Source organism: Panthera uncia (assembly GCF_023721935.1).
Source record: "Panthera uncia isolate 11264 chromosome D3 unlocalized genomic scaffold, Puncia_PCG_1.0 HiC_scaffold_8, whole genome shotgun sequence".
Classification (NCBI taxonomy): domain Eukaryota; kingdom Metazoa; phylum Chordata; class Mammalia; order Carnivora; family Felidae; genus Panthera; species Panthera uncia.
In genome coordinates this window covers 38703815-38730980 of record NW_026057586.1, presented here as the reverse complement: position 1 = coordinate 38730980, position 27166 = coordinate 38703815, and the positions used below count along the sequence as shown (strand labels likewise).

The 27166-nt window shown below is 36.9% G+C and overlaps 1 protein-coding gene and 1 long non-coding RNA gene across 2 annotated transcripts in view; both read left to right on the top strand.

The window, feature by feature from the left end:
• Positions 1-2519: 2519 nt before the first annotated feature.
• LOC125914682 (uncharacterized) lies at positions 2520-23666 on the top strand. Its single transcript, XR_007455392.1, has 3 exons — positions 2520-2609; positions 4602-4684; positions 21869-23666. It is a non-coding gene; the product is annotated as an uncharacterized LOC125914682 (long non-coding RNA).
• Positions 23667-25313: 1647 nt separating this feature from the next.
• Positions 25314-27166, top strand: part of ASXL3 (ASXL transcriptional regulator 3) — a 122281-nt gene continuing 120428 nt past the window's right edge. Inside the window, exon 1 of the mRNA XM_049619559.1 lies at positions 25314-25347. Within this exon, the coding sequence (XP_049475516.1) occupies positions 25314-25347 (34 nt within the window). The remainder of the gene's footprint in view (positions 25348-27166) is intronic.

Sequence of the window (27166 nt, the reverse complement as noted above, 5' to 3'; positions counted from 1 at the left end):
GGTGTTGGCACAGCAGTTGATTGAAAGATCAGGGGATCTGACAGGCCCCCAGACGGGCCCCAGGGACAGTGGTTTATAGTTTGGCCATTAGAGGGAATACGTATGGGGGCTCTGAGCATTCTCATCTCTACCTTAGCAAGAATAGCTCTGCTTTTGTGGATATTATATATTGGATGCCAACATTTATTTGGTTTCACATCCAAAAGAGTTTTCATTGTCCTAATATTAATATACAGTAGAGGGTGACTCAATAACCAAGATTGACTTATGAAACAAATTATGGTGGGGAATCTTATTTATAGGTGGTGGGGCGTAAGTTAGTGTTTCACCATGCTACAAAATGGTAAAATCCAGGTAAATTCACAAGTAAAACCAGGGGCTCCTGGGTGGCTCAATTGGTTAAGTGTCTAACTCTTGATTTTGGCTCAGATCGTTGATCTCACAGTTTGTGGGATCGAGCCCCGTGTTGATCTCTGCACTGACAGCACAGAGCCTGCTTGGGATTCTCTCTCTCCCTGTCTCTCTGCCCCTCCCCTGCTCACATGAGCACATGTGTGCATGTTCTCTCTCTCTCCCCCCCCCAAAATAAATAGACATACATTAAAAAAAAGTGAAACCATAAAAATATGAAAACCATATTTGTAGATATTTGCATGCTCTCTGGGTAAAAGGAATTTCTAAACATAAGACACGAGTCACGATGGAAACAACTGATGGAATTGTTCATGTGAAAATAGAAAACTTTACATATGTCCCTAAAATATCCCCAAAAGCAACAAAAATAATAGCTATTGTTAATATTGTTATATTGAATATTGTTAATATTCAATATGTGAATATTGTTAATATTCAAAACAACAAATATTACTTAACTATATAAAGAACTTTTTGTACATTAATAAGGAAATATCTGGTGTCTATCCCATATGATACTCATTTGGGGAAAAAAACCCTTTGTCCTCATTAGTATTTACAGAAGTATAATTAGAATAACAATAAGCCATTACTTTTCTGACCTACTAAGTTGTCAAACACTACTCAAAGATAACGCTGAATACTGGCAAAGTTATGAGAGGCAGATTTAGTTCTGCTTGGTGAGAGTATAAATTGTTAAAATCTTTCTGGAAGCAATTGGCAGTGTATCAAGAGACATGACAGAGCTCACATCCTTTGACTCAATAATACTCTAAGAATGTTACATTCAATATATTCTTTATTTATTGAATTTTGAAAACAGCATAAATGCCTGTCCTTGGTGAAGTGTTAATTATGATGCCCATTTTGAAGAATTCATATTATATGGAGATAAGATAGGTAATGATATATGCACATATTTTTTATAATTATATTAAATTGCTATGTGTGGATAGAAAAAAATAGAAGGAAAACAAATATTAGGAATGGTTAGTATTCTTGTTTGTAGGTTTATGGGTGCATTTTGTTTTCTAGAATATAGGTATGAGTTTGCATTTTTCTAATTTTTACTATCTGAAAATAAGGTCATTTTAATGTCTATTTATTTTTGAGAGAGAGAGAGAGAGAGAGAGCAAGCGCACAAGCGTGAGCAGGAGAGGGTCAGGGAGAGAGGAAGACACAGAATCTGAAATAGGCTTCAGGATGTCAGCACAGAGCCCATTGTGGGGCTCGAACTCATGAACTGTGAGATCATGACCTGAGCCAAAGTCGGATGCTTAATCCACTGAGCCACCCAAGTGCCCCAAATAAGGTCATTTTAAATGATTATTATCCATAGAAAACTTCAGAATTATATTTTCTGTTTTGTCACAATTAACATCATTATTGCCCTAGCCAGTTTCAACCTGTCATGATAATCTGAAATATTTATTGGCCCTATATAATCTTATTATGATTGTCTTAAAAATTGTGAGTAATCTTACTCTCTTCCCTGCTCTAATGCATCCTTGACCCCAGTTTCTAAAGAGGTAGGCACAAGATGGGAAACAAATTGGAGGAACGTGGTAAAATCAAAACAAGTGTTACATAACCATGAAGACATATTCAGATATTAGCTGTGCTTGAAAATGTCAGGAAGGATAATTCAGAAAGTTGAATTTTGCAGGGTGTAGGGAACGTAACACCTCATAGCCAAGAGAGTGTTGGGGCAACGGGCAGTTACTCAGTCTGCTGATGGCCTAGGGTGCTGGTTCACTCTGACTGTGGCTTCTTCCCACTGTAGTGTTTGAGTATGGCTGCCTGTGAGTCTGATTCGTGTCTCCACCATGTGTCACATTATTTTGATGGTATCAATGTTTTGTTCTGTGAAGGTAATTTCTCTCTCTCCTTTGTTAATGTTCACACAGCTAGTTCAGTGAAGCTTGTTCACAACCAGGAACTCTCCTTCTCTGTCTCCTTTCTCTGTCTTGCAGGAACGGAGGGTGGCTTCTGGTGTTTTGTGGCTTCATCATTTCCTTCCTGCCTCTCATCCACTTCATGATGTAATTCTTGGCACTTTTACTTCCTTTGTAGAGTAGGATGTGATGTCATAGAGAAGGGGACAGGGCTATCCAAATTCTCTCAATTGCTGGGAGGAGCTGCCCAGGTGTGCTGAGGGGCCTGTACTCAGGAAGAGAAACAGGGAATCCTCCACAGTGAGTAACCCCACTTTTGAGTGCACCCAAATTTCCGTTAAAACGTTGCCCAGTACACTAGAGTTTCCTCTTCGGCCCTTTCTAGATTTAATCAGTTTGCCTTTTGGACATTCCCAGTTCAGCTCAATTTTCCTCCTTTCTCTCCTTTGTCCCCTCTCCCCCTCTTTCTGCCATCCTGTGCCTCTCCCCGTCAGTTTCCCTCTTCCTTGCTTGCTTACTTGTGTATGTCTGTGTCTATCGACCTTCTGCCCGTATCTTTTATGAGAGCCCGTGAGTGTCCCCAGCATCGCCTATCATTTGGGTTGATGCCCACCCTATATATAGTCCATGTGACCACAGCATCGCCTTTCAGTAATTCATAAGTATGCACTGTTCTACTTATAGTTCTCATTTTACAAATTTTGTCAGCTGTTTTGTTTTCACGTCTATTTCTTTCCCGCCTTTCTTTGTGATCTAATCTTCCCCCTTTTCAGCTCTATGATGCAGTTTCCTTCTTGCCTTTTTTTAATGAACATTTTTACACGTTAGTCCTCTTCCCTATACAGCTATGCCTATGTTTCTTTATCCCCCTTCCCAGTTTTCAGTTCAGCTCTCCAGCGGCCTCCTCTGTGAGGACAGGTTTCCTTCTTTCCTACTGACATACTTGTCGCCGTCCCCTCTTTCTAGTGTAGCTCACATTTCTGTATTCTTTCAAGGACATACCACAACAGCTAAGGGACTGATCTGGACTGGGAAAGATGGGGACATTTCCTGGGAACGAGAGAGGGGAGAACAGGAAAGGGGCCCTAATAGTGAAGTGGGGCAGGCTGTATGTCAATCACCAGAGAACCTTGGTGAATAGAACCTTTGCTAGTGACCTGGTTGAAATTTGGCCATGGTAGTAGGAGAGACCACAGAGCTGTTTTGAACAGATTCAGAAGCCTTTTTAGTTGTTAAGGTGGCTCTGTTAATTCTTAATAATTAGGATCATTCCAGTAAATAATCATAAATTAGAACTCTACAATGTGCAGAAGCTTCTGTACAGCATCTTTAAGTGGGTATTGTCTACCCTTGGAGGAAGTCATTGTGAAGATGTGTGTAGACCTGTTTCTTATACCCAGAGGTGGCCCCTGTAGTCTGTGCTGGTGACAGCGTGGGCACTGTCGTTTACTGCTTTCCCAGCATGTAGTTAAACCCCTGGGTAAATAAAGGAACTTGATTTCCGGGTCTGATGGTCTAATGACCATGGAAATAATTAGCCATGTCCCATGTATCCCTCACACTTTGTTTAAAACAAGTCCCTTTCACTCAAAAATAAGGAGGCCAGAAGGGGAGAGGAAGAAAAATGGGACTCAGTTCATAAAACTGAGATGGGCTGAATGGGAAGAGGAAGGGGTTTACTTGAAATTAATTGGAAAAGGCAGAAGAAAGGAAACTGAGCTGAACTGGAAAACACACACTGTAATGACTTATTGGGTTTCTGTATGCTTTTTTCCATTTTGGCCATGAAGGAATTTTTTCCCTCTTTTTTTTTTCCCTAATACAAAAGAGGTTGATCGAAATGTGAATCCAGTGAGGTTATTTCTAACCAGCACTTTGTTCTCTGCTGTTAGTATTGTCCAGGCTCCGTGTTTCCAAGGTCCTGGAAATTTAGGACACATTTTAATGACCTGAAAATCTGTCTTTAAGTATAAATATTAGCAACTTTTAATAAAGGAAATTATATACATTTATTAACTTGCTTTTTTTCTGTTTTCACATTTCTTTTTTTGGTGTGTATGCCTTTGTGACAATTTTTTGAGGAATGACCCCCCCATGTTGCAGAAATTGCCATAAATGTCCAGAAAAGAATTACATTCTCTCTTTGGACACCTGAACTGTAAAATTGGAACTTATTTTGATACAACAGCCCCTTCCCCTTTAAAATTTTAAAGAAGCATTGCATGATTCACATACATTTTCATTTTGTACATTTCCATATGATAATCTAGGAATTTTATTTTTATTTTTCAGGCACTAGAAAAACACCCCAACTCACCAATGACAGCGAAGCAGATATTAGAAGTCATTCAGAAAGAAGGGTTAAAAGAAACAAGGTCAGTATTCATATTTACATTTTCTATTTTCATTGATTAGTAATTGCTATTAATTGCAAAGCAATAGATGTATCTAGATTTTGATACTGTAGTTGACTGTGAATTAAGTAATTACCTGCAGATTCTTTTGTGATTGCCAAATATTTAGATGACCCAAGATTTCCTTGGAACTGCCTGTTGGCTTAATAAATTACATTCGGCAGGTTAATATAGAATGTACTTTGTTCACAAAGAGCCCTGCTGCATGAATTAGCCCTTCACTGGAGTTACTCCTTGTTCTCTGTCTCCTGTAAGAGGAGATTTTGTTTCTGAAAATGAATAAGAGGACCGCTTTTACAGGCTTAAGAGATAGATTCCAGGATCACTCTGATAAAACCTCAAGTGCCAATAAATGTGGTTACAAATTTAGCCCTCTTATATGTAGAATTCTCCTACTTTGAGTGTCATTGATCAGCTATTGCGAGTCTTTAAAAAAATAACAGTTTTATTGAGATATAACTCATATACCATAAAATTCACCCTTTTAAAAGGTACAATTCAGTGGTTTTTTAGTGTATTCACAAAGTTGTGCAGTCAGCACCACTATCTAATTTTAGGACATTTTCATCACCTTAAATGAAACCTCATCCCCATCAAGTAATCATTGCCCATTCCCTACTCCCTCCGGCCCCTGGTAACCACGATTTGACTTTCTGGGTCTGGTTTTGACTATTCTGGACATTTCATAGAAATGCAATTATACAGTATGTGTGTAGCCTTCTGCGTCTGGCTTCTTTCATTTAGCAAAATGTCCTCAAGGTCCATCCATGTGGTAGCATGAATCAGTACTTCATTCCTTTTTGTTACAAATAATACTCCATTGTATGGATGCATACTGCATTTTGTTTATCTGTGATTTTTCTCTATTTAGGAGAGTCTTTGATTGTCCAAATTTGACAATTTGGGCTTTAGCCATCAGTTTAGGGCCGTGTTGATGATACCACTCAAGGAGAAAAAAGAAGTTGGTTACAAAGTAAAATAAACATTGAGCTGTCATCTGAGTGTGTAATCATCCATGTTACATAGAGTGAATGTTTTTTTGTATGAACTTGTCTACCTACAAGCCATTGGCAGACAGTATTTGCAGCTTGGTGAAAATAAAGCTGCTGAGCTACCTTTCGGATGTTTTTTACTGAGACTGAGATAGAACTGAGAGAAATGAGTATCCTCCTGAGGCCAAGTTTTCCTAAAAACAAATCGGTATTACCTGTAACTCTTACTACTGGAAAGGGTGAGTAACAACAGCTTTTAGGTGTTTAAAATGGATCCTTTGCAAGTTCGATCCATGAACATCACAATTTAGAGGGGTGTAGGACATCTAGGCTCAAACTTTCATCTCTATGTTGGAGGCCTTTCCTGCCCGTTCTGAAGACAGAAGCTGAGATAATGTAATGACACCATTTTCGATCATTGTTCTCCCAACAAACTGGAGGCAACAGTGGGGAGAGAAGTTGCTGACCGAGCCGAACAGCTCTGGTAAGGGTAATCCTGTTCTTCAGAGCCGGACGTCAGTGTGAGGAGTTAGGGAACAAAATGGGAACACCTGGAAATTAATTTTCTCCTTGTTGCTGTCAAAAACCCTGAAAATATTTATGCCATTTAGAAGGCACTGAAAGTGTTTGTGCAGCAGCCAAAAGAAAAGAGGAGGTAAAAATCTAAGGATATCAACTCCTCTTGAATGTGGGCTCTATGCCAGTGGAATCTGCCAACGTAGACATAAAAAGCATCTCCTAGAAGTAGGCTTTTGAAATTTGTTCATTATGGTATCCTTCTCAACAGGAGTGACTACCCTGTGATCAGTTGTTATGCACCTTGAGATATAAAATTCCTGTACCATGCCTCTGAACAGCATTTTAATTACACTGACTATTGTAACAGCATTATTTCCTATTTTTCAAAATGCTGGTCTTCCCAGAATGGTATATTAAAGGGCTGTAAGCATATGTAGTTAACAAACCGCAAAGCAGCGTCTTTAAAGAGTGAAGAACACTGAAATGGAAGACGTAACCTGCTATTTCTCAGAATACATAGCCCTCCCTCTGCCCCCTCCACCCGGTTATTGTGTCCTTCCGTAAAGAAAAAAAAAATTGTTGTTACAAATACTGATAAACCAGTATGGTAGTAGTGAAAGTACCTGCAACGAATTCACAAGTTAAATAGGCAAGGGCACAGGCAAAGAAAGAGACCAGAGTTCTATTAAAGTTCTGTTCTGTAAAATCAGTTCTGCATTGAAGGGCCTCCAACCATACATTTTATGTTCTCATTTCTTTCTACTTTCTTTGACTCTCCTCTCTCCTGCCAATTGTGACTGGTTACTTACGGCCAGTGTGTCTGTGACCACTCTTACCTCGTTTTCTAGTTTGCTTATTGGAATCATCTCAAAAATAAAAGTACATGATTTCAGTGAGTTTTGGGCTTTCCTGCCTGTTATGTGTGTTGTTTTAGGGAGCAGATTCTGACATTTATTTTCCCTACTTAATGTACTGTTTTGCTACCTCCCAAGTTCTTAAATGTTTTCCAAATATTTATGGTAGCTGAGTAAACAAAGTATAACTGTATTTATTTTTCTTAAGTTACATTTAGAAATTCCTTCATCATAAGGTCATACATAGCTGCTTAATTTCTAGGTATTTATTAATGTGTTTTCCAAGAAATGCAGATTTGTGATATACCTGATAACATGGAGGGGAGTTATTGTGAAAGGTACCAAGGTGGCCATGACCTTCTGGTGGTCTCTGTGGGTGGGAGGTGATGGTAGTGGCCCTCCCCCAAACAGTTCACCCTTGTACCTAGCATTTCCAGAAAAGAGAGATTGGGTCTTTATCCATCATCATTGTGAACCTGGATTTAAAGTAATGCCATTTGTTTCAAGTACCATGGGGGGTGGGGCTTCATTCTATGTGCCAGACAGCTCTCCTGTAGGGCTGACCTCACCGTCCTGTAATTTTGTCCTTGTTTGTCTACTTGCTCCCACCTGTGGGCTCTCCAGGGGCAGGGTATGTAACACTCCCAACACTCAGCAGATAGTCAATAAATATTTGTTGAGTAAACAATCTTTCTCAAGATGTTAATTTTCTGGGGCCACCTGGGTGGCTCATTCGGTTAAACGCCGACTTCGGCTCAGGTCATGATCTCATGGTTCACGAGTTCAAGCCTCGAGTCGGGCTCTGGACTGACAACTCGCAGCCTGGAGCCTGCTTTGGATCCTGTGCCTCCCTCTCTCTCTCTCTCTCTCTCTCTCTCTCCGCCCCCCCACCCCCACCCTTGCTCGTGCTCTGTCTGTCTCTCTCTCAAAACTAAAATAGGCATTAAAACAATTAAAAAATGTTAGTTTTCTGGTGCTTGGTGATGACTTGGCTTCCATTTAGAGTCAGAAGCTTCTTTTTAACATTATGTGTTGTATTTTTTCATCTTATTTAATAGTTTGTGTGTTTTAATCAAAACAAACTTAACAGTTTTGTGGGAACCCCATTAAATATATGCACGCTAATAGTCTTTGGCAGATTATATGTGAGCAAGTAAGGTTATTGTATGGTTGCCTGTTTTCAAACGCTGTTAAGTGCCTCTGGCTTAAACTTGTAATTTACAAAAAATACACCAATAATTTTGGCAAAGCTGATACGAGTATTTGAATGTGTTCAGTATATGTGATATTGTTAATTTATTTGACTGTGATGAAATTCTTGACGTTTTATGCTATCTTTTCCTCTTTTCAAGTGACACTTTAAATTGCATACTTTTCAAGTAGACATGATAAAAAGACGACAGCTTTTCTATATCATGCTCTGTGTATCTTTTTCATGTTATTGATGAACTGTGTAGTGTGTGATTAAATTCTATTTGGAAAAGCCAGACTGAAATAAGTTCTTTCCATGTGGCTAAAAAAGGTCAGAAGGACATATGGTTTTTGTTGAAAAAAATAACATCATGGCATGGTTGCCTAGAATTTTTAATGAAAATGTATTTGATAGGTTTTAATTCCCTTCTGTATAATAACCTAGAAGATTTTTATCAATACAGTTTTCCTCTGGTCCATCTATGTTTGCTTTGCTGATTCTGAGTATTTCCAGGCTTTTATCACTTTGTGTTTCTGAGTTGTGAACAATTGATAAGGCATAGCTGTTTGGAATGCTTTTTAGATGATCAGAATCTCAGAGTCAATCAAATAGCCATGTTGCTTGTATAGAGGGGATTAAAATGTGCATATTCCAATCTGCTTTTGTGGATGGATATTTGATACGCCTGTTTGGACTGCTTGGCTAAACATTCCCACCTCCTCACGGAGTTAGGGTGCTTCTGTAGAATACGGTCTTGTCTGCAGTGATTTTAGTGTGTACTGCCAAAGCGAGCACCTGTCTCCAGTAATTAGAAATATGTTTGTAGAAATAGAGGAGTAACTTTAGTTACCATGTTGGTTTGGATGACATTTGGGGTTGTCCTAATTCTGCTTTTCTGTTTATGGTTTGCTTTTTCAGAAGTTATAATTCCTTTACAAAGAGGACTGAGGGATTTTTAATGCCTCAGGATATATTTTTCTCTGCACATGTAATTTTTAAAGTGATGTTTCCCAAGAAGTATGTGCTTTCAAGTAGCGACATATCCAGGGGCCACAAAGTCAGGGAGTAAGGCTTGCAGCCCTTACGTCGTGAGAGCAGAACAGTCACTCATCAGTGAGGGATAATTTCTTAGGTGCTGGGTGTTATCATTACAAGATAGCTGTTATTAATATAACATGAACTTTGATTTGGTTTTCATATTATTTGCTAATAGGCAAATAGTTTTCTAATGGAGGTGGAGGTATGGCAGTCATAAAACACACACACACACACACACACACACACACACACAATACAAAAAAACCCTCTGTTGGGTGGGGCAGGGTGATATTTATGAGGTACATTTTGCAAGATTATAGATGTCTTACTTAAATCTGTTAGATTTCATCAGCCATTTGCAGAGCAACAGTCTATAATCACATACCACAGTAGGGACATTTGAAAAGCTTTACAAACAGTCTCTGTTGTGTTTAGTGTTACTCAGAATATGGACATAGTTTTGATTTTGCAATGTGGAACATGCAATTGACAACCCAAGATTTTGTAATTATTCTGGTATCAATGAGAACTTTTTATTCCTACTGATAATTCTTAGAATAAATTTGTTTTGAGCTAGTAGCCTTAAGGTTTTGCATGTTTTCTGTTTTGCAATCTCTGTTATGATATGCTGAAATTAGAATCTCCACTTCATACTGTTGTTTATTAAAGATGTTGCATTTTTCTAGGGGGATAAATGTCAGAAAATTCTATTACCATGTATAGTGACAAACAATAAAATTTCTTGGCATTTCTCTTGGTGAGATTTACGTTTCTAATTAGTACTATAGGAGATGATTCTTTGTTGCTGCTGAAATGTTTTGTCTAGAGATAAGAAAGAAACACAAATAATTTCTACTGCAAAATCAATTCTTATCTCCAGACTCCATGTTGGCATCCCTCCTTTCACACTGAAATGGTGGTCTAGTTTGTGCTGAGGCATTTTAGAATTACAGTGTGAACTCACAGTGTTACCCCTGCCATTTGCTAACATCTAATCCTCTCATTGTGTAAATGGTGTGCACAGTCAGCTACTTAGCGGGGGCAAATGAGACAATGGTGTTATTAAACAGAAACATAGGGCAATCTGCATTTATTTACGTATGTGTATAGGTGTGTGAATGTGAGTGTGTAAGCAAGCCTTGAGAATAATTTACCTCTTAGCTGACATAAAATTTTACTCTTCATCATTACTCAGATTAGAAGTCTCAATCAGTCAGTCCCAACTCCCTTCGTCATGCCCCCATTGCCAGTTCGTTCTTAGGTAGTGTTAGTTTTTCTGCCTAACTACATCTTTCCTTCTTTGTATCCCTACTTTTTGCCATTCATTCTGCAGTTAGAGTTTCTTAACTTCTTTTAAGAAATTTGCACTTATAATTTCTTAACTAGTTTTAGTGTAGTATCTTCTTATCTGGTCTCTTCAAATCCAGTCTCCCCCGTTTTAAATACTTTTTTTTCCCCTGAAACAAACACTGCCATTTATGGTAGATTTCTTAACTGACAATCCATAATACTCCAGAGAATATATTGCACCTAGTAAACTGTGAATCAAAAGATATTGTCAGTTGTATGTTTGGTGATAATTAGATGAAATTGGGTATGGTACTTTTTTCTAGTTACATGTTATCTGAATAAATGCATGATATTCCAATAACGTAGGCTTTATGATGCGAATGATGAAAACATACATTACATTTTATAGCTGGGATTTTGAATTTCCAATCCAGTCATTTATATGTATGTTTGGTTTTTCCCAAAATATGTCACTTAAAATGTCAGTCATTGGCATTGTGCATAATTAACTTGTTTCAAATTAAATGGTATAAAACTGAATAAAAAAAGAATTTAACATTTATACATGGATATCACTAATTGTTTAAAAATAGCTTTGCAATCTGTCATAAATTAAGCTTTCTTTAACTTTTTTTTTTAGTCTCAGGTGCACAACATAGTGATATGATAGTTCTCTACATTACTCAGTGTTCATCATAAGTGCAGTCACCATCTGTCACCATACGTTATGACAGTATTATTGACTCTATTCCCTATGCTGTACTTGTAACCTCCATGACGTAATTTTTTTAAGACAGGAAATTTATAACTCTTGATCCTATTCTTCTATTCCATCCTACTTTTTTTTTTTTCTTATTGTGAAAACGTGATTCAGGGGAATAAGATTGTATATTACTTTGGAAGCATTTCCCAGGTTAAAAAATAATTGTGTGAAACATTACCCTACAAGGTTCCGGCTCCTGGCACTACCTAATCAAACTGGACTTCGGCAGCTTTAAAGCCTTAACAGCCAAGCATCTGATGTTGCAGCCACAGGTGACTACGTGCCTTTGGCTCTCACATTTCCCCCGTTAGCTTCTCGTGATTTTGGAAGTTAGAAGCAGAGCCCCATGAGGTGTTCATGAGCTGTGTCATGGGTGTGTGCATGCACATTTGTGTGCATTTCTACTGGTTGTCACGTTGTTTCGTAAGAGGCTGTAAGATCAGGTCGCTGAATGGAGAGGTTGCACTTTTCAGATCGAATGCCTCACGCTAATGTAATAAATTCGGAACAGGCCTCTTCCTAGTTCCCTGACTGAAGTCATATTAATAGTGATTGGCTTAATCTGCTCAGGCTGTCGTCACAAAATATCTTAGACTGGGTGGCTTAAACAATAGAAATTTATTTTTCGAAGTTCTGTAGGCTCAAGGTCCCAGGTCAGGGTCCAGCGGTGTAGGTTTCTGGTGTTGGCTTTTTTCCTGGCTTGCAGATGGTCCCCTTTTCAAGGTCCTCACATGTCCTCTCCTGGGTGTGTGTGTGTGTGTGTGTGCAGAGAGAGAGGGTGAGCTCTTTGCTGTCTCTTCTTGTAAGGACACTACTCCTATCAGATCAAGGTTCCATCCTTCTTAGACCTCATTCAACATTAATCACTTCCTTAGAGGCTCCATCTCCAAATACAACCACACTGGGGGCTAGGGCTTCACCATATGAATTTGGGGGACACAAAATTTCAGTTCATAATAGTGATTCAGAATTTGGAACTTTAGATTGCCAGAATTTATGGCATAACATAAGAATTATGTTCTAGAACTTTGAGTATCTGATTAATCTTGGAGGGTATTCATAACAATATGCTTAACACTGTACCGTGCTTCTGTTTTTATATACTCCTAATAATGTGTTTTCATATATTAGTCTTAATGTATAAACCCATAGAATACCTGGCTTAAATTTTGTGTTCAAATATAATGTGTATATTCATATAACATAAATTGATTTGGATTTTATTTGCAACCTTTGGTAAAAATAGCTCTGGTGGCTACATATAACCCTCAAGGCATCAATATTCACTAAGGAATGCAATTATAGCTTTGAAATAGCCATTTCTTAATACATCTTTTTATTCTGTCAAGCTTTCTTTCTCCATTCTTCCAAATAATTGAACAAAAAAAGGTAATTTAGGTGATTTCAGCCTTATCAAGATCTAGGTATAATTTACTCCAGAAATACTGAGCTCTCTATAAATATTTCAGTACAGAAATAGAAGCAGAAATGGATGTAAAATTACATTGTATGTGAGTCTAAGTATTCTGTGCAGATGAAAACCTTTGGAAAGGAATAGACATTAAACTGGGGTGATTTTATTTGATTTTTTTCTAAGTGGTATTTTTCTCTTTATCTCTTAATTTCATTGCTTGTGCTCTTAATTGCCACATGCCTAAATGATTTTAGTTTTGCTTTGTTGTTTTGAAGTTGACAACATAATTCAAATGCAAAATAGTTGATATGCTGACATGGGGACTTCTTTTTATAGTTCATTTGTTTTCAGAAGAATAAAAATTATGACATTTTGTTAAGCCAGGTTTTCTAAAAGCTACAGTGTGTAATTCCTAAGAACAAGCCTTAGTTCTTTCAGGACAATTAGAGACTGTTTATCCTACAACTCCTGAGATGCTTGTGCAGAATCAAATTGACAATTGTGGACTGGGATTCTGCCAGCAATTCGGGTGATTTCTATCAATGTGTTTGTGTGTGTGTGCGTGTGCGTGTGCGTGTGCATGTGTTTAAAGAAGTTAAGATCTGTTGTAGGTGCTGCGCGAGGCTTGTACGCACTCTTCAGTCTGACCAGGTTCACAGTACTCAGGTGTGTAGGTGAGAGCTTTGTCTGGAAATTGGTGGTCAAATTAGGACATCAGAGAAATAAAAATAAAGTTGTGGAGATGTAGATATCATAACATGATGTTAATCAACTCAGCACCTACTAAGTGCCTACTCAGCAGACAGTGTTAGGTCCTGAGGTTTTGTGGAAGCTTTAAGGCATGTATTCATGCTATCAACATTTATTAAGCTCATGCAATGTTCTTGGGACTGTAGAAGTTGCTGGATTAATCGATGAATAAAATGTAGTCCCTGTTTTTGAGGATTTAACAAGCTGGTTCCAGACCATTTTTCTGTGTCATTTTTCAGTTAGGTCTTTTAATCTCTTCTCTGTGACGCATGTCTTCATCCTAGTGCATGATGATCAAATGCATGTATATATATATGTATATATATATATACACACACACATATGTATATATACACACGCATACTTATATATGTATATGTATAGATGCACATACATATATTTTTTAAATTTAGGGATTTCTAATTCTCTCTTGGATTCTTCATAAAACATATGATATTCCAACATATCAAGAAGTGTTGTCTTTCCATCACAAATATAAGGCCATTATGGTAAGGAATACACATCTATGTGTTCATTAATTTGTTTGGCATAGAATTGAGACACCATGCTTTGTGGAGTATGCCAGGCAAATTAATGAGTAGGGGCTTGATGATTAAAAAAATTCCTAATGAAAAAAATCATTTGTTTATATTAAGCCCAATGCTAAGGACTTTACATGAATTATCTTTTTAAAAGATAATTGCGGTGCACTGTATTTCCCATTTCACTGATAGGAAAATTGAGGCAGGTGAAGTTAAGTAACTTGAGACAATTCATCCAGCTAGCAAGTGGCAGATCTGGGATTTGATGCCTGACTCAGAACCACTTGCATTTAACTTTTTACAATACTTGCAGCCTGAGCCTAAAACAATTTTGATGCAGGAAAGTACTGGTTGTGTGATTCTATTAAGTAAATACCCTCCCCCCCTCATGGCATACATATCCCCATTAGAAGCTTTTTGGGCTAATTATTGAGTGTCTTATATGTTACTTGCAGAGGTTAAAGTCTAGCCTATAGATGGGTGTATTGAGACTCTTCTAGCTTATAACCTAATTATAAATAGGATTGAAGGGTGAAAAAGACATTTCCATAACCCATTTACATTTGGAGAATGCAAAGCGGCAGATGAATTTTTACCTCTTATGCTTGTCCAGTGTGAGGAGGATGACTATGAGTGAAGATTTGGGCTCACAGACAGGACGGGGGCATATTTGGATGCGCCCTCTTCCTGTTTGTTTTCCAAGGTAATGCTGTGAATGGGAAACCTGCCTCAGGGCAGGGGTGGATCAAAGGCTTCATATAGGATTCTCACTCTGTTGTTGATATTGGACTTACAGATTGAAACTTGTTTCTGGGGAGCTTCCTAACTGTGACCAGTCAAAGCATAATTGCTAACAAAATGTAGATAACCCGAAAGGCAATCTTAGAGGGTGCCGCCTACTCCATTTGTAAAACAACTGAATGGAAATAGATGGGATTGAGTAAACTATGCTTCCATGGGGGTAGGCTAAGTTAGGAACATCATCATTCTCCTTCTAAGAGATGGATCTAGGGGAAAAAAGGAGGCTCAAATGGATAAGTGAGTATGGTTTCAGAAGCAGCGGGAAATTATCTTAAGCAAAGAATGATCAGATATCCTTTACTGTCATAGGTAATCTGTATCATAACCATTTCTCTGTCCTTCATCTCATCCATCCGTTGTATTTCCACTGGGAGGGGTAAAAATGCTACTCGTTCCTTTTTGTTTTTATTTTTCATTTTTCAAAAGGCAGATGTAAGATTTCCAAGCAGAGCACGTTCTCCGTCAGGCCACTACAGCTAACCTGAATTCATTACTTAGTGCTTTTCTAGCACGTCTGCATGAAATACAACAATTTGTACAATGATTATTATTCAATTTGTTGCTTAATTAGTGTTTATTGAAGGTGACCTGCTGGTTCTAGATACAGAAAAAAATAACATTCATGAAGATGTATTGGAACAGGTTGTTGCTAGTGGGAAAATCTAAATGGCTCACATCTTAAATTCTGAAGCATTAGGATTAGCAAAGATTACTTTGGAATCCCCCTACACCTCCACCCTAAGAAGGAAAGTGCTGAATCAGGAATGCAGAAAGTACTATTTGGAATTACTTAGAACAGATTTTACTGCTCACTTATTTTATCCTGCCTTAATGTTAGAAGTGCTAACTTTTTTTAAATTAGAATTTATTTAGTTTGCTATTTTTAGATACCACCCTTTTGAGTCAGCCACCTATAACTTAATTTTCAAAGGTTTTTTTAAATTTTTTTTTATTTAAAAAAATTTTTTTTAAGTTTATTTATTTTTGAAACAGAGAGACAGAGCATGAACGGGGGAGGGTCAGAGAGAGAGGGAGACACAGAATCGGAAGCAGGCTCCAGGCTCCGAGCTGTTAGCACAGAGCCTGACGCAGGGCTCGAACTCACAGACTGCGAGATCGTGACCTGAGCTGAAGTCAGACGCTTAACCGACTGAGCCACCCAGGCGCCCCTCAAAGTTGTATAAATTAGTATTTATGTTGGATACAATGGTATATTCTTCTTTTCTCATAAAAGTGTGATGAAAAATTGTGAAATAGTGTCTATAGAAGTTTGAGTAGGAGCAGATAATTAACTAAATTTTAAATCTAGTCTTTCCCTTAGCCCAGTTTTGAACCACCTGGTCACTCTAGCAATTTTCTAGTCTTACCTAGAAGAGTTTCTTGTGATAGAAGAATAGGGGGCTGAATAATTCCTAACAGTTGAAGAATTACAGCCTTTGGTAACATCAGGGCTATTTTACACAAGGGGTCATTTGCTGTTGTCTTTACTATCCCAACTTTAAGCATTTCTTTTGAGAATTTATTTGGAAGCAAGCTTCCTTAAAAATAGTGCATTCAGAGCAGTCTCTACTGCATTAAGATGCAATGTAAGATGAGATGAAGCTTAACTCAGTACTATAACATTTTCTTTCTGGTAAGGACTTTGCAGATCGTATAGTCTTAAACTTTTATTTCGCAGATCAATAAACTAAGGCTTAGAGAAAATGAGTGGTCCATTATAATAAAACTAATAGATATTTGACTCATCTTAAAACTTAGAAGAGACCAATCAGTTTTGAATTTGAGAAGAAGGTGCAAAAGCCTAGTAGTAAGTGAAGGTAAGTCTGTGTAAAGAAAAGATAAATCTTCCATTCTAAGGTACTATTAGAAGGGACATGTCTTTCAATTGATTTTCCTGAAGCAATGGGTTTTCATTGATCCAGTCACCCTCTATTACCTGATTTTATTTGCCTCCTATAGTACATATTTGTAACACTGTTGGCAGGAGTTAGGGGTGCAAGAGAGATTGTACTGTCATTTATACTTCTGCTAGTGATCTAAGATTCTTGAATCTGGCCTCAGTGGCTCCTTGTTGCCATCAAGACCTTGCCCAAAGGACTACGGGAAGAACAGGGGAAGAGGTTGCAATCACCTTACGTTCCTTCCTCTGTGGGCTGATGTAGGCAGCCAGTGAGCTCAGCAAATGCCTTAGATCATTTTATTGAATAGTCTTATTCTAGTTCTTCTTTGGAATGGCTGTCAGAGGTGGTAATATGTGAAACAAGGGTGAATGGATTTGCGTGTGGACAAGTTGATGCGAACAGGTCATCCAGCACCCATTGTTCTCTGTTGCTATTTTCCCTCTGGGCTCTTACAGCTTGCTCTGCTTTTTCATTCACACTGTGATAATATATTTTTGTTTATGTATTAAATTTTCCTCTGTTCTCTATTTTAAAAATGGACAGCAATTAAATATTTAGATGTAATCACAATAAAATTGAGTGGACTGAGAAGTCCAATGGGTAAATTGTAAACTAATGTGAACTTAAAGTAAAAATCTGGTTTTCACTTATTGATTCTTTTTTCTGGCATTGACAGATCATTTGACATTCTTTATAAATGGATTTTTAGTATATCAGCGCAGTATGGAATATATGTAATGATTATTTTATGGATTAAGTGAGGTTAAACTCAATATAATTTGGAGCTATCAAATTCTTTTTGTAATGAATTCATGATATTCTTCACTTACAATATGATAATATTGATTTCTGACTTTTACTCTGCCTAGGGTTGTTATATAGATTAAAATGTAAAAATAGATTTGAAAGCCTATTAAAATTGTATGTTGCTAATTATATTAAACCCTTTGCAATTAATTTAAATATGTTCAGATTATTTTTCTTAGGTTTTGAGAATTGAGATCCAAGAAACTACTTTTAATTTGTGTTTACAGCACAGCCTGTTTATATAAGCTAGTGTATAAGTTTGCCTGGGTATCATGGAATGTCGAAATAAGGGATTAAGAAAAATAAAAGTTAATTTCTCACATGACATTCTAAAGGTAGGTAGTCCAGGAATGCTGAGTTGAGGTACATCAGGATATCCAGGAAGTCAGGTCCTTCTGTCTTATTGCTCCCTTATCATTAGGATTTTGTCTTCATCCTGATGGTCTTAACATGGCTTGCCACCAAATCTATGTTCCAAGAAGCAGCTGGGAGAAGGGGCACATGCAGTCCCTTTACTGATATCTTTGGAAAGTTGAGTGCATCAGTTTTCCTCTTGTCCCTTGGCCAGATACAGAGTTGCACTTAGCTGAATGGGAAGCTGGAGAATAGTCTGTTGCAAGGAGGCATGTTCCCAGCTAAAATCTAAGAGCCTTAACTATAGGGAAAGGTAGTTTTTGAGGAAAATCGACCAACTTCTGTTATATCTATTTTTAAATTAAATCTCATTCTTGGGCTTGATTTAGGTTAAATATGTAGTATCATTTTTGACATTTGAAAAAGTAATTACCTACACTTGACTTTATGCAAACATTCCATATATTTTCAAGTCTCTGCTCAGCCTGCAATGACCTCCAATTGCTTGTCCTCCATCCCCCACCTCCAAAGCCCAATTCCAGTTTCCTATACCACGTCCTCAGTAAAGGATTGTTTAATTCTGGCTCTAATTCATTATTTTATCCACCCTATTCCATCATAACATAATGTGTGTGTTCCTTTGTCGTAGCATCTAATAAACTCGCTCAGATTTTCTCTTGTTATAATAGGACTGCAATTTCCTTAATGGTAGGGTTCATGTCTCATTGATTTGTCTCTTCCCCATGGTGCCCTTCATATAATAGGCTCATGATATTTTCTGATTGAGTGAATGGAAATTTTAATTCTCCATTTCTGCTTCTAACATAATGCGTTCTCCTGGATAAGTCATTCAGTCATTTTTTAATCTTTCCAGTAAATGGGGGGAAAATTGTAACTCTTTATCTGCATCTTAAGATTGTTATGAAAATAATGTAATTTGGAAAATGTGCTGTCAATTGTAAGATATTTGATTAATGAGATTTTACTGTTTGCTGCCTTATTAAGAATTTGGAGAAATTAATCAAGATTAGATGGGTTTCAAGTCAAATTTGTATTCTAAGATACTTCACAGTAATGTTTTGGCACACTGGTGCCAAAGTGTTGTTTTCAATAAGAAGTATGTAATGTTATTTAATACCCAAGTTTTTATCTAAAATTTCATGAGAAGTTAGAAATAGGATTTTAGTTTATGTTCTTAACTCAGACTCAGTGATAAGATTGAAAGCCATTGTTACTTGATTAAGCAGATCCTGAGTCGTTTTTAACATATCTGCCAGTGACCAATGCTGGAACTTTAGGCAAGGGTTTTCCCATTTTACAATATACCAGCAAGTAAATAATTTTTAGTCAAATGAGGTGCTTTGGGGAGGTCCTGTTTGTAACTGAGAAACTGTATTTCTTTAGTTCGCTTTCATACTTGGAACACTTTAGCCCTTTGAGCAAATGATATCAATGTGATATTTCTTCTGCTTTCCCACGTTCTAAGCTTCCCTCTTTTAACATGTGGTGTCCTGACAGTACCTCCTCCTGAGTATCTAATTGGTATGTTTGGAGGGGAAAGGTGTCTCAGAGTCCTGTGTTTTTGCACTGTCATCTAAATTTGGTTTGAAATGTGACTGTGAAGCCTCAAATACACCAAATGAAATTTTGGAGAATAGACTTTACTGAAAAATCCACTTTGCTATCTCTGAGGAGGTCTCCATTTGAACATGTAGGGAATGATTAATTTTATGAAAAAAATCTGTGTGATTATTCGTGTGCTTCTGTCATTAAGGTTCTCACAGTTTCGTTTAATATTTATTGAATGTTCATAGTATACTAGGAGTTTTCCATTACACTGAAATAGTTTGACTGTCTGTTACACTAAATATAGGACAGAATATATTTTACTTTTGAGTAGTGATCTGATTTCCAGGATTCTACTAAATTACATGTATGCTGATGCCTTAGCTTCTGTTGATTATTAACCATTACTGCTGCCCTGCTACCTGCTTATCATTTAAGATGCAAATTGTCATCTCCCCTGGGAAACTTTCCCCATGATTCCCAGGCAGAAATATGGTTCCTTCTTCTGTATTTAAAGGGGGGTTTTAAATGTATCTTTACCACAGTTGTTTTTGTTTATATGTCTCTCTCCCATCTAAACTATGAATTGCAAGATAGCTAGTGACCTGTCTCACTCATGTTTGTATATCCTGTGTAGTTCCTACATCATAGTGCATACCTCAGCACATGTTTATTCTATAGAACATATTTAATTATACACATCTTCAGCTGACATCTGTATAAGGGATGGTTTGAGAAGACTATTATACTTACTGCATTTGGTCAGCCTCTCAAGTTATACAACAGAGGGTCGATGTGTCAAACAAGAGGACTTAAAATTTTAGGAGGAGAAGCATAGTATATTGCTGAGCACCGAGTGGACTGTAAGTTTGAGCTATCAACCAGCTGGTCTCCTTTTCGGTATGGTATTTTGTAAGTCCTTTGCCTAGGTGATCCATTTAGGTTTTGCATTTTCCTTCTGAGAGCTATGTCACTTTTTATGAGATGCAGTGAAATTAGTGGGAGAGTGTCCAGGAAAAAACATAGTGAGTATTATGTTTGATAGGAACCTCAGATCCAAACCTATCTAACAGGTTTCTGGATATTTGATGTCAATGGAATAGTTGGCTTTGAAACCAAAGTAAATATTGAGTGGGTAGAGGAGGCAGTGCGCTGGATGGACATTACCAAGATTTTTCATTTTAGTGTCTACTGTATGTAGCTGACAAGGATGGGATTAGTCTGGCCCGTAGAGCAAGTGAAATGGAGATTAGAAGACAGAATTCTATTAATTTTAAATGGAATTATATATGACAAACAGATAGCCATTTGCTTAATGCAAATGATAATTGAGGGTAAGTACATAGAAAATAATGCTGCAGTGATTTAACCCATTTAATTGTATTCCAGACACATTCTGGAAATAGAGAAACTTAGTAAGATTTTGTGCTGCAATTGAAAGTTTTAGTTTTCAGCATTAGTTTGAGAGAGGGGTACCAAAAGGAAATATATAGTCTTTAATATTGTAATAAAGGTCTCAAGAAGATAAAAATAGTGAATTCTCTGGTTTAATTTTGAAAACTCTATATAATATCTATCTCTTTGTTTCTTAAGAGCCTATTCATTGAGAAGTGAGAGGGGAAATTGATATTTTAAATAAGTTGGTTTTTTCTTGCTCTTTAACATATAATAGCTCTTGGGGCTCCACTGATTTTATTATTATTATTATTATTATTATTATTCCTACCATTTGAAGTTGATAGTCATTGAAAGTTTTCTGGTTCTGTCTGCATGATGAGCAAGTAGAGGGTTCCTTGATCAGTAGAGATTCTGATAATGCAGTCAAGGCAGTGGTAGCCAGGATTATGAAAGTGGTGTCCACTTTGGGATTCAGGAGTAAGAAGGCACATGTTTGGTAATATGAAACAGTGTCAAGAGTTAATCTGGCATTACTCTCTCATCTCTCGAAAAAGCCAAGGTTTTTTGTTTTGTTTTGTTGTTTTTTTAAGCATCAGAATAGTGTGATCGTATATACCAAGCCTGGAAGATTAGCCTCAGAAACCAATACTGTGTTTTCTCTCTCCCCTTCAGGACAGAGTATATTCCATTTGGGACCACCTCAACTACCTTGCCAGGCAGCACCAGCTCTTCATATGCTTTCAGTTTACCTTCTACTATGAAAAGGATCTTTCCTTGAATGTTCATATTTCACCTTGAGAAGGCAATATGTGTGTGTATGTATGTATATATATACACATATATACATATACATACATATATTTATATATATAGGATGGATTAAGCAGCTATAAATAAATATGACATAGTAGAAGAGTGGTTTGTGGGAGTTTTACTATATATACACATATATAATATTTTCCAGTCTGGTTTCAGACCCCGGCATGGCTTGGAGACAGCGTTGGTGTGTATGAAGGATCTTCCTCGAATGAAGGATTTGGGACAACTTTCCATGATGATTATATTAGAGCCTCAGCTGCTTTCGTGTTGGTCATGAGGTGATGCTGAACCGAATGCTTGAACTAGCAGGAGTGGCTGGGATTGCATTGGAGTGGTTCCGTTCATTCCTTCCGGGTAGGTACCAGCTAGTGACGGGTGAAAATGGACATTGAGGGTCTTCCTGTATGGAACCGCGTAGTTGTCACTCATTCCCCTGTTCACGTTGAGTGGGTTTGAGAAGACAACTGGACGCCTGAAGGCCAGGCAGTGTGATTCGAATGACTGTGTAGAAGGTTATGAGGGTGATTCCCAGATGGATGTCGCTCACATACGTTTTTTCTGTTTTGTCAGTGTGCTAGTGCAGACTAGAATTGAAACTGAGAAGTGTGACTTGTTGGAAAGGGAAAATTCGGGAGGCCCTGGTGTGCTTTCTAATTCCTCTGTCTGAGTTACAGTTTGTGTAAACTGTGGCCATATTTTGACTACCAATTTATCTGTACATGCAAATCCTACCGCAACGTTAGATAGAAATGTTTTATTTTGCTTTTCGTTATATATCTGACCCTTCTTCCCTGTGAACGTTGACTGCATCTCCGTGATCTTTCTTGCTGAAGTCTGATTGTTCACCCTTGTCCTTGGGGTTCTTCTAAGCGAAGTCGCCTGACTACATTAATAAATATTCTGGAGGGTGATGGCTGGGTTTTCCCAGTAAATGTTTTGCTTTATCTTCACTAAGAGCACTTCGTTATTCTAACCCTGTTTTCCTAAGAATCAAATTGGGTTGTACTTTTAAGGAGTTTTGCAGCACAAATACTGTCTCTGTTTCTCTTTAAATTGCCTAGGCATTTAAAGTTTTTACAGAGAATATGCTAGAGTTTCTTCAATTTTTGAGCATGTGCTTTAGAAACTTGGTGCCTTTTCTTGGCTATTGCTTATTTATGAAATATTACTTCAGTTATTTTCCTTCAGGGCAATGAAAAGCTTGGAGGAAGTTTATTAAGCCTAATAGTAGAATACAGGTAAAAAACTGAAAAGAAGAAACACAGATGTGTGTGTCTGTAAATATCATTAGAACTGTCTGTTGAATGTCATTTTGGCAAAAGGGCAGGAAACTAACATTTATGCAGTAACTGATCAGTGTCAGGCACTAAGCCAAGCAGTTTCTATTTTTTAGTTCACTTAATCCACACAGTAACATTGAGAAGTAGGTGATGTTTGTTCATTTTACAGATGAGGAAACTGATGCTAGAGAAGTTAGGTATTTTTGCCTAACTTCACACAGTTATAGGTGGAAGATCTGGTATTTCAGTCTGGGTCTTGCTGATTCCAAAGCTCATTCTTTCCATCACAGTGAAATGTTAAGCCACAGGCAAATGTTAGACTTGAAGTGGGGGTCCCAAAGGGGGAAAAAAAGAAGAAAAAGAATGCCTATCACACGGCCTGAGCAAACCAAGGAGGAAATGAAAGACAGGAATGTACTAGCATCAGGATTGTTTTGAAAATTTCTAGAGTTTTGAAACTCAGTTTAACAAGCTAGGTGACAAATGAACAATTTTAGAATTACCAAAGGTTTGCCACTTAAGGGATAAATAGGTTTAGAACATTAGATTTTTATCTGTTTGGACATTTGTTCATTCTCTCTTTTGTTTTGAAAATGAAGTTGGGATACCCCACATTGGATCCCAGAATATTATAAAGATCAATGCAAGGAGGCCAGTCAGGTAGTTAGTAATTATCTGAAAAGAGACAGCATTTGAAGACCAATTCCAGGTGTTTACTGTTTACAAAAGTTTTTTTTTTTTTTTAATGTGTCTACAAAACTTTTCTATGTGGAACCCCAGCTTACCATTGCCTTTCATGTGTAATGTGCTTATGACTAAAGATGTGAATATTTGTTTTCTGCTTAAATAGTAATATATCTGGGTTTCGGTAAATACTTGTTTTCATCTTTGAATGAAGTTTGAATCAATGCTATCAGTTTTCCTTTTCATATTGACAGGCAGCTTCTTCCCACATCACAATAGATTTCAGGCATAGCCAGAGAGAATGTTGTCTCTGTGCTTATTATCTGGCATTTGGCAATAGGAAAGTACTGTATCATATATTAAAGTTGTTATTGTTATCCTAACGTGATATACTGTTATTAATTATGTTAATGGTACCTAATAAAACACCCCCCCCCCAAAGGAGGTAAAGCTCTTTAACTGTAATGATTTTCAATTTCAATGATATGTTTTATCTACTAGTGGCTCATGAAGTAACAGTCATAATTGAATTCAGCACCTTAAGATTTCCTGACTTAGCTTTAGTGAAATATTGATTTCATGGAATTAGGTGGCAGGTGCATCGAGGAACTATTTCCTGAAAGCTTTAAATGGCTATATAAAACCTCAAGAATATTAATTCAGGTTAAATGAGTGGGTTGGAGTTGTGCTTACTTAAGATGTTTGCCAAATGGCCAGAAGCCATGATATCTCAAGTTTTGTTTTTTGAAACATTGAAAAATGAAGGAAGGCAGATGACTATTTCCTTTATTGTTGCATAAACATAGATAGTTCTCTATAATTCTAACAACCGCTTAATCAGTTACCATTTAGTTAGTTGATTAAATAGGGCTCCAGGTTGAAAATAATTTTTCTTGAATTACTGCGGCTCGCCAATTCTCTTCCTTTCTACTCCTATTACATTTACATATTTTTCTCCCTTTTTGTCACTGGAATTGTTGTCTGGAGGGTCTCTGTGTGTCTGGCTAGAACATTGATATTGCGGTAAAATAATGTACAGGAAATCTTCTTTTGTCTAAAGATACATTTCTCCCCATGGGTCATCAAAATGCGCATTTTTTCCTAAGGAAGATGTTTATTTCTGTAAAACAGAGGTAACACATATATAACGTATTAGTACCATTACTTTTGGAATTTATTAATATGTATGTGTGTATAATTTTATAGTTTTCCAAAACCATTAGCCTGAAACAGCATTGTTTATTCTCTTTTTACATTTGCATTGATCTTGGGTATTCTTAACTTTATCTTACTGTTTTTTTTTTTTTCCTATATGGATGAGTATCAATATGGCTTGTAGGGAACATAAGCCTTTCTGCCATCCCTGCTCCCAACTTCTGCCTCTCATGAATTATATTTTCCTGAGGGTGAAATTAAAGAACTAGGTGTATTAAATTTCTTTTAGGCTTACTGCCAGTTTCTTAGATGTATTTTTAAGTGTCAAAACTAAGTCTGGGGAAGGGAAGGATGCTTAACTTCACTGGTCTTTGTATTTACTCTTCCTTTCTCAAAGCATATTGTTTCCATAAGAGATCTTGCCTAGAAGTTAGGCCCTTTGTAAAGTTTGTTTTTACTTTATAATTCGATATGAATTCTATGGATGTGTTTCGTGCCCTTCCAAGTAACTATGATAGCTGAATTTTACAAATCTTCTATTTTATAGCAGAAAGCTGTGCTTATTTAATATCTTTCTATGGTAATAGTTCTAATTAAAGCAGATAACTACCACTGAACAAATTGTCTTGAGAATATAAGTGGACAAAGAAAGAGGAAAAGGAGGAAGGAGGAGAGAACACAACTAAGTTAAGTTGACATTTGTTCTGTGGTGTGAATGGCAATCTTAACAGTAGTGGTGGGTGTAGTTAATTTTAGACATTTCCTTTATCAAACATTTAAAGGTAAAAATTTCCCCAGAGCCAGCAAAACTCTGAGCTGAATTCTTTTGACATTCTGCTGACCAAGGAATTTCCCATGACTAGTACCAGATTCTTCCGCAGAGAAGGAATAGGAACATGAATCAGATATGGGCAGGAAAACTCTGCTCTTCTTTCTGAACCATAGAAAGCCATGAAAAGTGAGAAATGTTTATTGAACATGTAATGGCGGTAGTTGTATTTTATGTTGAGGAAGATACATACGTGGTTGAAAACCTACCAACAAAAAGTCATACAATTGGGAGAAGGTTAGAAAAATTCAAATCTCATGTGTGAATCCACCTTTGATGAAGAAGTGACTTTCACAGTTAAAAGCTATAGAACAAAGTGCAAAGGAAAAGAAGATGGGCATAAGTGACTACATAAATTTTTATGTGCTCATATCAAAAATATAAAGTGACAGTGGGGAAAACATTTTCAATTAATATGCTGAAGGTATGATACAAAGAGACTATTAAAACAGTTAAGAAAAAAAAATGACCTCAGAGCATCATGGTAAAAGGACATGAACAAAAGAGCTCCAATGTAGAAAACTAAGGAATAAACAAGTATGTGGATAAGCATTTGATCTTACCAATAATCATAGAAATGCAAGGTAAAGTAACCACTGGAGATTGTTTCTTCGTTTGCCTAATGAATTAATCAGTCCACACACTTCACCTTGACTCTGAATGTTTCCCGCTCTATGTTACTGGTGAGAGTGTAAACCAAAATAACTCATTTGAAAAGCCAGTTGGCTTTGCAAAAGGTCATTACATAACTTAAACATCCCGAATTAATAATGCCACTTCTGCAAGCCTATCTTGAAATATTTTTGAAAATAAGAAAAAAACATGTGCTAAGAGATTCATATTAATGCTGTCTCAGTTACAAAGGACATAATTTAAATGCCTACCAGTGATATCAGTGGTTCTCAAACTCGGCCATAAATTAGAATCATTTGGAAAGATATAAGAAAATGCTGATACCTGGGTGCCACCCAGAGATTTTTACTTAATCATTAGTTTGGAGTTGCCTAAAGATTTGCATTAAAAGAATTGCCCTAAAAATTCTAAGATATAGCCAGATTGAAAACCATGGTTTGAAACAAGTTGATAGAATATGTTTAACATTTGATGTATTTACAATGATACCCTCTCCATACTATAAGTATGGAGAGGGTATCATGTAAAATGAAATATTGTAATTCAATGCTTAGTCAAATTATAACTTGAAAATAGAAGCACACCAGTAAAATAGGCTAGAAGAAAATTTATAAAATGCTCAGAGTTGTTTTAAGGAGATTTTGAGTGATTGTTTTTCATCTTTTTATCCATTGACAGATAATTTTGTAATGTTCTTATATTACCTTTTAAAGAAAAACTATATTTAAAAGAAAAATTCCTGCTGGTGAGATCTTCTAGGTAATTTCCTATTTACAAGTTATTTCTACCTATGAATACAGAGATTTATTCTGACTTCTAAAATCATCATGTCCTGAGGTTAGAGTTACACTTCATTATTATA